Source organism: Hippopotamus amphibius, chromosome 13 (genome assembly GCF_030028045.1).
Source record: "Hippopotamus amphibius kiboko isolate mHipAmp2 chromosome 13, mHipAmp2.hap2, whole genome shotgun sequence".
Taxonomy (NCBI): domain Eukaryota; kingdom Metazoa; phylum Chordata; class Mammalia; order Artiodactyla; family Hippopotamidae; genus Hippopotamus; species Hippopotamus amphibius.
Window position 1 is genome coordinate 37,348,048 of NC_080198.1, and position 13,772 is coordinate 37,361,819.

The 13,772-nt window shown below is 57.5% G+C and overlaps 1 protein-coding gene across 1 annotated transcript; it reads right to left on the reverse strand.

Moving 5' to 3' along the window:
- Positions 1-4,440: 4,440 nt before the first annotated feature.
- On the reverse strand, positions 4,441-12,937 carry SLC38A3 (solute carrier family 38 member 3). The gene is made up of 15 exons (XM_057705461.1): positions 12,783-12,937; positions 12,611-12,692; positions 12,323-12,438; positions 11,690-11,763; positions 11,516-11,608; positions 11,355-11,436; positions 10,209-10,291; positions 10,070-10,128; positions 9,743-9,907; positions 9,582-9,661; positions 9,209-9,309; positions 8,859-8,983; positions 8,618-8,762; positions 7,589-7,692; positions 4,441-7,500 (listed from the first exon to the last, which is right to left on the reverse strand). The coding sequence occupies exons 1-15, from the start codon at positions 12,881-12,883 to the stop codon at positions 7,396-7,398; spliced, it is 1,515 nt and encodes a 504-aa protein (XP_057561444.1). The 5' UTR covers positions 12,884-12,937; the 3' UTR covers positions 4,441-7,395.
- Positions 12,938-13,772: the final 835 nt, after the last annotated feature.

Sequence of the window (13,772 nt, forward strand, 5' to 3'; positions counted from 1 at the left end):
CGGGTGACATGAGCCACAATTTTAAAGTTCCCTCTAGCTGCTATGGAGAGTGTGGCCCCTGTGGACAAGAGAGAAGGCAGGGAAAGAGGCACGGGGTGACCACCATGTGGTACAGGAGATGGGGGTGATGGAGTTAAGCCTATGGAGACAGGGCTGTCCCACATCCTCTAGGAGAGGGTAGCTGGGGACATGTGCGGGGCAAGGCATATATAACTGGGCTGAGCTAGTCTCCTCCAACAGGTTTGGGCTGACTAATCCCCTTTCAGCCTTCTCCACAGGCTTGGCCTCTTCTCGAAATAGACATCGCTCAAACATTTAAAGAAAATTTGTTTAAAAGCTTCCCTAGGCGCCTATAGCAGCTTCCCTAGCTCTATGCACCTCTCTGTTCCGCTCCTGGAGTTCCCTTCCCATTTCTCCATCGCTGGGAAGCTTTCCTCGCCTCTGCCCTCAGGTCTTGGGTAGCGCCAAGCTTCCCAGGAGCTCCAGGACTGTATTTTACAAGCGAAAAGGCCGGAGACTCAGACGTGGGGCTGAGAACTACGAAGGGTGCAGCCTCGCAGACCAGAACCTGTCCCTCAGCCTCCTGCCACCCTATTCCCCACCCCTGCCCTAGGACCTCCCAACACTGCCAGCCCTCGGCCCACCACAGCCCCCCTCGCACCCTCTCCCCTGCCTATTCTTCACCTCCTTCCCCAAGTTCTGCCACCCACTCCCCTCTGCACCCCCCCCACCCCCGCCTCCAGCCCACGCTGAAGCCGGAAACGGCCTGAGTGCGCCGCCCCGCCTCTTCCGGGGCCTCTCTAGGCGAGAGTGCCGGGTTTGGGCGGTGCCAGAGGCCGGGCACGGATTCGCGGGGCAGCGGCGCCTCCTAGCGGGTCTTTGGCGCAACGCCGGAACCGAGGCCGGCCCCGCGCCCTCACCTCCGCGCAGTCCTCTCCTCTCCTCCCGACTGCCGCTCGCCATTACCCCCACCAGGCCTGCCTTCCCGTTTCCTTCTGCCTCCAGCCCTGGCCCCCGCCTCTGCCGATCTGCCCACTCGGTGGCCAGCGAGGCCCTCCCTCCGTAGGGCAGCAGCCGTTCAGCGTCCTCCGGCTCAGAGCTGCCCCATGGCCCTTGCCCTGTTCTGACTCCATTCTTCCTGGCCTTCCTCCAGCCTTAGCCGCCCTCTTTGGCCATACGCAGAACGTGCCACGACACATGCCTTCCTGCTTCTTCTGGTCCTGGCATCTTCGCCCCTTCCGTTCCAGTATGCTCTCTAGCCTCCTCCCCCGAAATTCACAGCGGAGATTAGACGCTGATTTGGTTGACTGTCCTGGTGGGCACTTCCCCTGTTTCCTGAAGCTGGGGTGGCTCAGTGCCCATAGCCTGTGCTGAGCCCGGGGCCGCCTGGGGGTGCGGTTTGGGGGCTCCGGGTGCCTTGCTGAGCTTGATCCCAGGATAGACGTGGGCAGGATAAGGAGAGGAGCTGGACGATGCTTGGTAGAGCTCTCAGAACGCTTGGTCAAAGGTGGGTCTGGGATTCTGGCCCCTTCCTCCGCGCCAGGAACCCCTCCAAGGTCAGGCAGCTCATGGGGCCCAGGCCTGGCTCCCTGAGAACCCTGCCAAGTGTGGGACTGGCAGCTCCTCACCTGCCCAGGATGCCAAGTGTTGAAGCCCCGGCCCCTCCTTTGGCGGCCTCACCCTCGGGCCCCGCCCGGAGCCTTCCCGCCTGCCCTCTTCCCATGCGCCAGCCAGGACGCCTTCCTGGACAGCCTGTGAGCCTTAGGGCCCCGCTTCACAGCCATAGCTGACCATCCCCACCACCAGGACCTGTAACGTGTCACGTGGGTCACTGCGCTGTCCAGACTCTGTCTGTTGACCGCCAGGGGGCAGCAGAGGCCGCCTTCTGTGGATGTGCTGGGTCTGTGAGGGTGGGGGTGGGGGTGAGGGTTAAGTCTAATCCTGTCCAGGTCCCGCTGTGCGGTGGCAGGGCGGGTTTGCAGCCTTGTATGGTTTTGAAAGCAGTTTTGTTCTTTCCGATTTTTCTCAGGGCTACTCTTTCTTCCTAAGTAGCTTGCAGTCTATTATTACTGTTCCACGTTGTTTGAAAGTTAGCTGCTGGATGACTTTAAAGTGAGGTCAAGGCAGAGATCTGAAAGAGTCTTCTGGGTTCCTCCATATGCTCCTTGATGTCCCTGGCTCCATCGTGGACCCATGATGTTCCTAGCTACCAGCGCTTGGCTTGGCCAGGCCAGGAGGTGGCCACCCTGCATGCTGCCTGATGCCGCTGTCCAACTTCCACGTACTGTCTTTCAGCTCAGTACTTCCAGGGCTCTGGCTCAGAAGTCCTTCACCTGCCTCCAACCCAGCACCCTGCCAGCTTCTTCCAATCACTTAACCTCAATAGCTGCTTCTTCCCAGTCTTCCTTAAATGCCTCGGTCAGCCCTGCTCCTCTCACTTCACACAGATTGTCTACACTTGTTCTTTCCATGTCCTACCTCTCTTTCCTCTACCCTCTCCAGGCAGGCTTGCTCCTCCCTCCACAAAAAAGCCCTGGTCAGGGTCCTTAGTGACCTACACTGGACCCAGTGGTCTGTGCTCCACTCTCACCTCCTTGAGCAGCTGATGCTTGCCTGGTTCGTGGGAGCCCACATTCTTCTGGGTTTCCTCCCACCTCCTGGCTGCTCCCTCCAGCTTTGCTGCTTCCACCTCATCTCTCCTACCTCCTAACAGACGAATGTTCCAGGGCTCAGTCTGTACCACTGCCTTCCTCCTTCCAAACCCACCTGCCCCCATCACATCCAGGACCCTGTCTTTGAGTAGCAATCCACTGTCTTTGCCTCCCAGATCCAAAGCTCCAGCACTGGTCACTCTACTGAACTTAAGTCACACACCAACAGCAAATGTGGCATTTCCACTTTGACATCCAGTCAGTGTTTTAAACTTTTCATGGGCAAAACTGATCTGCCTCCCAAGCCTACTCCTCCCCTAGCCTCCCTCAGCAGCTACAGTGGCAGCTTGGAGTCAATCTGGACTTGTCTCTGCCCTTCCCTTCATACATACCCAAGCCATCAGGGAACTCTGCCACCTCTACCTTCAGGACGTGCCCAGAAGTCTCACCCCAACTGTGCCACTACCTGGGCTGAGACACCTGACATGTCTGTCTGGAAAAATTGTAATAGCCCTTGTGTCAAGTGTCACCCTTGGTTCCCCCCAACCCAGAGTCTAGTCTCAACGCAGCAGCCAGAATAATCCATTGAAAAGTTAGGTTGCTACTGAGTCAGATCCTGCTCCCTCCTCTGTTCAGGACTTGGCATTGGCTCTCACTTTTTCCAGAGAAAAATCCAAAGTCCTATGGTGGCTGACAAGGTACCACAACATCCCCTCATTACCCTGCAGTCGCCCCTTCTACCCTCTCGCACCTCATTCAGCCTCAGGCTGCATGGCTTCCTGGCTGCTCCTATCCCATGCCTGGCACATTCTGCCTCAGGGCTTTGCATGGGCTGATCTTTCTGGCTAGAATGTTCCCTGCAGACATCTCCATGCCTTCCTCCCTCTCCAGGTTCTGATCGAATGTCCCTTTCTTAGTGAGGCCCATTCTGACCCACAGGATCTCAGTTCCCTGATCAGGGATTGAACATGTGTCCCGCGCATTGGGAGCACGCAGGCTTAACCACTGGACTGCCTGGGAAGTCCCCTAACCCTTGTTCTTCATTGCCTTTACCATGCTGTTTTTACTCCCTACCCTACTGCTCATCTTCTAACACATGATATAACTTACTGATTATGTTTCATGTTTCTGGTCTGAATCTAATCCCCCACCTAGAATAGAAGTTCAAGGAAGGCAGGGGTCTTCACTTTGTTCATTGCTGTATGTACAGGTGCTTGAAGAGTGCCTGGCACGTAGGAAATCTTATTAAATACTTGTCGAATGAATGAACAATGAATTCCTTTTCAGTTAAGAGGTGAATGTGTGCATGTGAGGTGAGAAGGGTGCAGGCAGGGGCAGCTGCTGGTCAGGGAGACCAAGGCCCATGCTTTGATCCTTTTTCCTGGTCTATATCATTTTATTTGTCTGTTACAAGCAGTCATAAGAAAAGTGGTGAAAAGAAATACAGACAACCTCTGTGTTGCTCTAATTTGTTTATTTACTTATTTTTTGGCCACCCCACGGGGCTTGTGGGATCTTAGTTCCCTGACCAGAGATTGAACCCGGGCTCTCAGCAGTGAGACTGCAGAGTCCTAACCACTGCACCGCCAGGAAATTCCTGCTCTAATTTGTTAACATTTCAGATTTTTTAAAAAATTTTTTCAGAGCAAATTTTTAAAAAAGCAAACAAGAAGAAAAAAGACCTGCGAAAATTTTCAAAATGTACAAAAATGCTTAGTGATGACCAAGGGCCTGCAGACCCATCCTCATGGAGGCCAAATGGCTGGAACTTGGCAGCCAGAGATACTCATTTTCTCTTTTCTTTTTTTTTTTTTTTTAATATTTTTATTTTTGGCTGCATCAGGTCTAAGTTGTGGCAAGTGGGATCTTTTTTTGTTGTGGTGCTCAGGCAGGCTTTTCTCTAGTTGTGGAGCCAAGGTTTCTCTGTAGTTGTGGTGTGCAGGCTCCAGAGTGTGTGGGCTCTGTAGTTGTGGCATGTGGGCTTAGCTGCCCCATGGCATGTGGGATCTTAGTTCCCCAACCAGGGATTGAAACTGTGTCCCCTGCATTTGAAGGTGAATTCTTTTTTTTTTTAATTTTATTTATTTATTTGTTTGTTTTTGGCTGCATTGGGTCTTCGTTGCTATGTGCAGGCTTTCTCTAGTTGCGGCGAGTGGGGGCTACTCTTCATTGTGGTGTGAGGGCTTCTCATTGTGGTGGCTTCTCTTGTTGTGGAGCATGGGCTCTAGGTGTGCGGGCTTCAGTAGTTGTAGCACGGGAGCTCAGTAGTTGTGGTACACAGGCTTAGTTGCTCCGCGACATGTGGGATCTTCCCAGACTAGGGCTTGAACCCATGTCCCCTGCATTGGAAGGCAGATTCTTAACCTCTGTGCCATGAGGGAAGCCCTGAAGGCGGATTCTTAATCACTGGACCACCAGGGGAAGTCTCGAGACACTCATTTTCAAACAGTCTTATGGGCACTTGATTTTTCTATAGTGTAGTGGCCACATTGCCTGCCCTCTTCCCCCTGGAGCCTGCTGCCCAACGATCAGTCTGGAGGAGAACTTGCTTGGCAGGCAGAGATGGCTTCCAGGGCCCAGGGTCCTTCCTCCACCCCAGCGGTGTATATGTGGGTGAGTGTGTGAGTATGTGGCGGGGGCGGAGGGGGGGAGTTGGATGTCAGCACATCCCCCTGGTCTGAGAGGCCTGAAGCCAGGCCTGGGGTCTTAAGAGATTCAAGGCAGTCCTGCTGCTGCTCTGAACTGCAGCCTTCTTTGGATGGAGGGAGTAAGAGAAAAAATCCTCAGGGTCTGTCAGCAGGATGGACCTTGCCCTTTATTGCCTCCTACTCCCTAGGAGCCAAGCGTCTCAGGCAGGGCCACGGCCCCAGCTGATGAGGAAGAAGCCAAAGACCCCCAGAGGGCAGCCCTGCATGCCAGGGGCACTCTGGGCTGCGGCCACCTCTAGGCCAGTGTCCAGCTCTTTTTCTGGGGCCACGGGACTCCTGGGTGAGTCCCCAGGCTGGAGTCAGGCGCCGGGGGCTGATGAGAACCAGACTCAGGAAGTCCCCCTCTGATCCGCTGGCACTGCCATGGGCCTAGCAGCCACCAGCTTGAGGAAGTTCTTTCTTCAGGGGTTTCTCAAGCCGGCAGCTGCCTTGCCAGTTCAGACTGGATTTTTCCTGCTTCCCTTTCCCCGGCCGCCTAGCCGGGTGCGGGGTCTCTCCTAATGAGGGTTTGATGCCAAGGCCTGGGCAGCTCCGTCCTGCTAGGTCCCAGCTGCTTCAGGCCTGCCCCAGGCAATGGTCAGCTTCCCAGTCCCACCCAGGGCAGGGCACCGGGGGCTGCTCTGCATCCTTGCAGCTCTTACCCTGCCTTGGACTCCCCCACTCAAAAGTCAGGCCCCACATACAGGCACTCACTAACCCACCTTTATTCATAGTAGGTTTGACTAGTAATAAACGATTAGCCTGACAGGGTTCAGGATCCCTGGACTTTTGTCCCCAGACTTAAGGCATTGATAGAGGGTTGACGTGGCAGCCAGGGAGGGCAGGGGGCCCTTCTGCAGGGCTTCTGCAGGGCTCAGCCGCCCCCAGCTCAGACCCTCCCTGAAGCTGCTGGGGATGCACCTCACGTTGCCTCCTTCCGGAGGCCTCTCTCTGTCCCATTTCCTGGGGCCTCATTAATTCCTCCCCACCTCACCCCGTGAGAAAGCAGGTCTGTGCTGAGCCTGGCCCAGGCCCAGAGCTGGGTCTCCGCATGCCACTGGTTGGTTTGGGAGGCAGGGGGCGGGGTGGGGTAGGGGACTCACCCTGTCCCACCCTTATCCCAAGGACAAAGGCAGAGGGTCTTCCATCGCCGTCCATGTTCTGGCTCCCACCCCACTTTCCAGGAACCCAGGGACGATGGAGATCAAGAATATAAAGCACAGCTGGTCTGCTGTATAACATTTATAAAAGGGGGCTGGCAGCCTCTCCACCCCTGCCCCAGACAGGCCCCTGGGGTCTTTGGCTCCCAGGGGCAGAGACGCTCTGGGCCCCAGCTTCTTTCTTCTCTCAGCAGTGGAATGTGAGCTACAGCCTGGACTTGGGGTGAGGGGAGTCCCAGCCTCCCCAGATTGGTGAAGGGCCAGGGAAGGGGTCCCTTGTGGTGCCCACACCAGCCTCACCCTCAAAACAACCTTCTGGCTTCAGGTATAGGGTGAGGGGGTTCTGCTCCTGGTGGAGGGGATGGGAAAAGAGGACTAGATCATCCAAGGGCCTGAGCCCAAGTGCCTGAAAGGGGCCTAGGGGACAGAAGGAGGAAAGACAAGTGGGCTGAGGGAGATGAGGCCCCAGGGTGCAGACCATAGTCCAGCAGCAAGGTAGGGGGATGACTGCAGGCCTGATTCAGCTCTATGTGCCCCTACAGGCTGTGTGACCTTAGGGGGCAGCTGCTGGGCCTCAGTCTATGCACCTGTGCAAAGAGGATAAGGGGCTTGGGTGGGATCTGAGGCAACAGGAAGGGAGCAGGGGTACAGCCCTGCCCTGGTCCCAGCTCAGGAAGCCCCTGTAGCCCAGGAGCTCAGCAGGGTATTGGCCCAAGGGCCTTGGTCCTGGCTCTAACAAAAACTTCGACAGAGAGGACGTGGGGCAGAGCCAAATGCCAAAGTGTTCACCACGTCTTTCTCCTCCCCTCCGACTGGCCACTGGATGGGAGCAGGGGCTGAAGAGTCTAGGCAGGGGTACGAGGATGAGTAGACAGAGCGGGATGGGGGGGGGTCATCCTAGTGGCTTCCTCCATGCTGACTGGTCCCTGAGACCCAGTCAATAATGATGAAGCTCAAGCTCATGGTCATCAGCAAGAGGCCAAGTGCAGCAAAACAAAGGGCCTGTGGGGTCAGAAGTTAGGGTCAGGTCTGAAGTCAGGGCAGCCCCCTCAGCCCCATACCAGCCCACCGACCTCCAGGCCCCTCGCACCAGGATTTTGGGGGTAGACCTTGCAGGTTCCTTCTCGGTGGGCATGATACGAAAGTAGAAGATGGCAGGGAAGATGAAGATGAGGCATGGGGCAGATGTGGCACCTGTAAAGAATAAGACATGGCCGCCACTGGCTCATGCCCACCTATTGGCTAAGGTTCAGGGGTGGACCCTTTAATGAGATCAAACATTCCTTGATGAGGGAGTCTCATCTTGAGATTCCACTTGAGAGCTCTGCCTGATTCTGGAGAGCCCATCAGCCCCTCCCCTTGTTCTCTGTCCACGAGGATAGAAGGCTAGTGCTTTTTAGTGAATGAAGCTAGCAGAAAGAAAAGGCAGGCAGAGAGCAGAGATGGAGCTTTGGGGATATTGGGCTCCTGGATACAGCTATTCCTGAAGGCTTTTCCATTAATTGAGCCAATACATTACTTTCTGCTTAATTCATTTTGAGTCAGGTTTCAGACATGTAGAACCAAGAGTCCTGTCTATGATATCAGTGATACTCAGCCCTCAGATCTGTGTGTTGGTCCTTGCAGAGTTGGGTTGGGGAGTCAGTCTCCTGAGTTGGGTCACCCCAAAGATGTCTCAGAATTGTTTGATCTTCCCGCTCAGAGCCCAAACTGGGACAGCTGGACAGAACCTCAAACCTATAGTCCCATGATCCTGGGGCTGAATCAAAGCTCTCTGCTTAACAGCTATATGGCTCTCCCTTAATCACTCTAAACTTCCTCATATGTGAGGTGGGGACAAGACCCAATGAGATCCTTTGTGGAGACCCCTTGACCTCTGGGCTCCACCCAATCCCCCAGCACCCCCAGCAAGGGTTAACTGACTTGGTGGTCCTAAGCCCTCCAAATGGATTAGGAGAGCACTAAGAACAAATCTCAGATGGGAGGCCAAGCTGTGCACATGGCTGGCAGCCATCACTTAAATGTAGGGTATGTGCTCAGGAATCTGCCAGGGTCTGCAGAAGGGAAGTTCTCTGGGGGCAGTACCCTGTCTCCATTCACAGCAGGGCCAGACTCTTACCAATGACTCCAAAGATACCCAGTATGTTGGGGGCAAAGATGACCAGCAGGTTGATACAGGTGAGGAGGCCAACCGCAATGAGCACGTGCCGCAACCAGCTGAACCCGCGATCATGAAACAGCATCTGCTGGAGGGCGCGGCGCACCTGGAAAGCAGTGTGGGGAGCGCCATCAGCCTGTCAGCCCCATCAGTCCCACCCCGCCAGTGGCCTGGCCACGTGGCCACCTGCACATTGGCTTACCGGAAACAGAACGATTGGCACTGTGAGTGTGACTGCCGTCAGCACGGCCACACGCACACACAGGATCAGCACATCAAACGGGTCCACCTTGTTGTAGGTGTGCAGCAGTTCCGACTCCACCCCGTCTGTGGCAGGCAGGGAGGGTGGTCAGCAGGAGGTCCAGGGAGGGGGTTGGGCTCTGAGCCTGGGTTGACCCTGAGCCTGGGGAGTGGCAACACACTCACCTCCACAGCTGCAGGGCACAGTTAGGCATCACAGACCTAATGAGCGCCTATAGGCTGCCATGGCCACTGGCCAGCCCCTTGCCCCCCAGCCTGGCCTCTGCCTCTGCCCCCATGGTCCAGCCATACCGTAGAAGGTGAGGTAGCCGAAGAGGGCGGCCAGGAAGTACATGACATACATGACGGCCATGGACAGGTTGGAGATGTGCTGCATCTTCCTCTTGGAGGGGCTGTGAGGCAGCAGGGGAGGGGATTGGTGCCAAGCTGGGCCACACTGGGAAACCCCCACGTGTCCTGGGGTCTCTCTCTGGCACCACACCCTCACCATCTGGTAGCTGCGGGAGCCTCCTTCTTGCCCCCCGCTCGCCCCTGTGGCAGCCATAGAGGCCTTTGATAAAATGACTTGGCTCCTATCACTCCTTCCCCTCTTTAGGATCACATCCACCCTCCCCAAACCAACTCAAGGCAGCCCCCTCCTCCTCTCCCAGCCACGGATACCTACTCCTTGAGCTCTGTATAGATGGGCAGCACCTCAGGATGGCAGACGAAGGCAAAGGCCATGATGGGGATGGTGTATGCCGTCTGGGAAAACAGGGATTCTGTGTCAGGTCAGTCCCCCACACTCTCACTAGGCCCGCTGCCCCCACCCGGGCCTTTTGCAACCTGTGTGTTGAGTGTGAAGTAGCTTGGGGTGCAGAAGGCTGCAGCCTCCGTCTCGACCTGCAGCCCTGCCTCTTCTTTGATGGCCTCCATGAGGCTGAAGTTGCCTGTCGTGTTGGCTAAATTGGGGGACAGCGGGCAGGGCACATGGAACTTTTTGTAGATGACCTAGGTGGGGGTGGGGAAGGATGAGGGTATCAGGGCCAGGCTAGGCTGCCTGGGAAGTCACTGTGAAGCCACATCTAGATCAGGACTGGAGGCGCTGCCTTCTGACCCAGGCTTCCCAGAAAGACCTGCCCTCTCCCTTGACCAGTGTGGAGGGTGACTCACTGCAATTAGGAAGAACACCATGCAGCTGAGAGAGAAGCCACTGGCGTAGCCTAGGTAGCCTGTGAAGTGGGGGAGGGCGGATGTGAGACTGAGTTCCCTCCCATGCATCCCTACAAGGCCCTGGCCCCACCACACTCACCAAGCTGCCGCATCACCGCCAGAGGGAGAATGACCACGACAGAGACCAGGATCACCAGGTAGTTTCCATTCACGTACCAGTCCCTGCAGGGACGGGAGTGGGGAGCCGAGGTTAGAGTCCACTCCGCCTCAGGTGGTGGGGCTACCTGACCCCCAGTCAGGGTCACCTGTGGTGCCACTGAGTGATGCCACCGAGTGACCTCTGAAGAATACTTGTCCACAGCTCTGAGTCTCCCTTTCCCCATCTGCAAAATGGGCCTACTCCCAGCACTCTCCTGGGCCAGGTGAGGACTAATACATTCAGCTCCTGCCTGGTAACCATTACAATTACAGTTACTATGGTTGTTTTTCCCAGGACACACAGGTCTGGGTCCAGCCTCCCCAGGGGGGTGAGTGGGATGAAATAACCTGGATCTGGGGGGTGAGGCATTTTCCGTGGGGGTCTCAGGGATTTGCCAACCCCCTGAGCTCCTTGTGGTCCCCCCAGCATCTGCATTCTGCATCATCCTGCCCCCCCTGCCCCAATGGACGGTGGACGCAGGGAACTCAAGGGATGAGGAATGAGACCCTCCTTCAAGGGCAAGCCCAAAGGCCAGCTCCTTGGGAAAGGACCCCAGGGCCCAGGGTCAGAATCCTGGCTGTTTCCTTCCTCCCAGAGCTGCTGTCAGCTCTCTCTGCTTGCTGGGGCTGTGTTGCCAACAGCAGGGCCTGGCTATCTTCTCTACCCACAAAACATGGTTATGCCATCAGTACTGGCTAAGCTGACGATAGGCAACTGGGACACCGCGGGCTTAATTTCTCGGTTGGGGCGAGGTTGGGGGAGGCTAACACCCAAGCCACGGTCAGGAATAGCAGGAGCTTAGAGCTAAGCCTGAGGTTCTCAGGTCCTCTCTGCTTACAGGCTGGGTCCGGGGCTGGCTTCCTCAGCCTCATCCCACCCCCCGCCCCACATGGCTCTCCTGGGAGGGTTCCCCAAGGTGCTTCATAAACAAATGTGCACTGAATGTGAGCTCTGCTGGCAGCGCTCTGCCTCCCATCTTCACTTGTCTCTCCCACTAGCCCTGCCTGGTCTCTGCTAGTGGCGGACATGGAGCGTTAGACTAGGGCCTCCCACCCTCACCCAACCCCGCCCCACCCTGGGGCTCACGAGGTCCGATCCTCCAGGTTCAGGAAGGTCTGTATGACAAGGGGCAGCTCGGACTTGATGATGTACAGGTAGCTGGACATGGCTGGGGGGAGAGGGGCAGGTCAGCCAGACCAACCGGCCTTCAGCCTATCCACCGCCCACTGCCTGCCCGTCAGCCTCACCTCCGACGTTCTGCAGCGTGATGGCCAGGGCCGCCGCCAGCTTTCCTGGGGTGCCAAAGGCACGGTAGCCCAGCTGCTCATAGGCACGGATGCCTGTGGGGACGGGGAATCAGGACAGTCAGGAGTGCTCTCCCAGCCCACCCCTCCCCACTACAGGCCAGGTTTGGGGCTCACCCACGATCCCTGAGGACTTGAGTAGCAGGTGGATGGAGTAGCTAGAGAGCAGGGCGACGGCTGTCAACAGGAAGCTGGGGAAGGTGGACAGAAAGAGGCTGCTGGGGCTCCCCTGGCAGGCAGGGGGCCGTGAGCTCCAGCAGGCTTGGGTGTGCGGGGTCTGTGACCCAGGCGTCCGGGCCCCATGTGTGGATGCAAACTCAACAGGCCCCAGGGGTGGCGAACACCACCCAGGTTGATCCAGGGCGGCCATGACCCCGAGAGGACCCTCTGAGCACCACCTCCCCTTGAGATCTTGGAACAAATCGGTTTTCCATTTAGGCTGAAGGGCAGAGCTCCCAGGTAAGGACACGTGGACCCACATAAGACCTGGCCGGGGGGTTCATCCATCACGTGTAGGACAGGCTCGGGCCTGTTAGGCTGGCCCCGTGTCATCGTCTCAGTGGGGTTACTGGGAAGTGAGGTGTATTAGTCCGGCCACGGCTGTTTTTTTCAGCTGTGGTTTGGGTTGAGTGTAAGTGCCCATCCACTGCAGCCTGGGTCTTGGGACAGGAAACTGGTGGGTCCTAGGCGGTCAGGGCTGGTGGCCTGTTTAGGGCTCCTGTCTTTCGCAGGTTTGCTGAGGGTACTCACAGGAAAAGGATGATGCCCGTGTTGGCCATGGCGTAGGCGAGCCCCAGGATGCCGCTGCCCATGATGGCGTTGCTGAGGTTGAACACGGACATCCCGAAAGAGGTCTTCCCCTCGAACTGCAGGCACCACAATGAGACGGGAGGGGTGGGGCGAGTCAGCAAGGGGTGGAGGGTAAACCGGCACTCCCCCACTTGTCCCTTGGCCTCCCGTCGCGGCCCCGGAGCTCCTCGTTACCGCCCCCCGAGTCCCAGCGATGCTCCCGAGACCCCCGCTGCTGCCCCTGCTCACGTCAGTGAAGTGTGGCTCCTTGCTGGGGCTTTTTGGTAGGAAGCCTTCGCCCTCAACACAGCTCCGCCCAGGGCCCTCGACCCTGCAGGCACAGACCAGCCCGGCAGCTCAGCTCCAGCGCCCTGCCCTGCACCCCGCCGTGCCCTAAGCCATGACTGAGTCCCTCGCTCACCTCTGGTTGCCAGCTGTGGGGGTGGCGACTGGGAGTAGCCCCTCCAAGTGTTTGCCGTTGGGCACCAGCTCCACCATCTCCGTCTGCAGAGGTGTCTCCATGGCTCAGGGGCCGCCGCCAGGAACACTGGCTCTCACACTGACGCAGTGAGAAGTCTACGGGGCAGGCAGTCCCTCTGGTTATCCCCAGGCCTTGGGCTCGCGGCCCAGACTCCCACAGGAAGTCTGCAGCTGCAGCATACCTCCCAGAAGTTCACTGAGGACATACATGCTCACGCAGCATGGCCCGCTGCCTCCCTGGAACGTGCCATCGAGGGGCAGAGCTCGGATACCTGAGTTCTCCAGGACATGCTGAGAGGACATCTCAGCCGGTACCTAGTACTCCCCCTGCCATGTATACGCGCTGGCCCGCGCAAGCCCTTGGGGCCTCAGTTTCACCATCTGTGAAGTAAGGGTCAGTTGGATGACCTGAGTTCAGAGCTCAGTGATGACAGGATCTCAGGATGCTGAGTCCCAGGCCTCCAGACCCCACTCTGGGGTTGGGCCCTGACTGACTCCCCTTCCCTGACATTAATCCTGGGAGACGGTTTCCTGTGTGCTGTGTGCCAGGGGCCTCCTAGTCAACCTAGAATGGCACTGCCCGACGGCTGGAGGCCTCGGGAGAGGGCGAGGGCTGTGGGCCCTGTTCCCAGCCGCCCGGCGGGCTTTGCTGGCAGCCAGAACAAAGATCCCTCTGTGGGCTGAGAGCTGGCGCTGGGAACGGCAGGCGCAGAGGCTAACTGCCCCCCGGAGCCAGGAGGCCTGAGGCGGTGCTGGGTGGCTGGACACCTGGACCCTGCCTGCCTGGCTGCAAAGGGCCCTCAGTGGCCTTCCAGGAAATGGGTGCCCTGGGGCCCAGTTCTCTGGGCCACACAGTCCTCACCCTCCACACAGCCGTGGCCTCAGGGCCATATTCTCTTTCAAGCCTCTCCTCCCCTGGTAGGGAACCCCC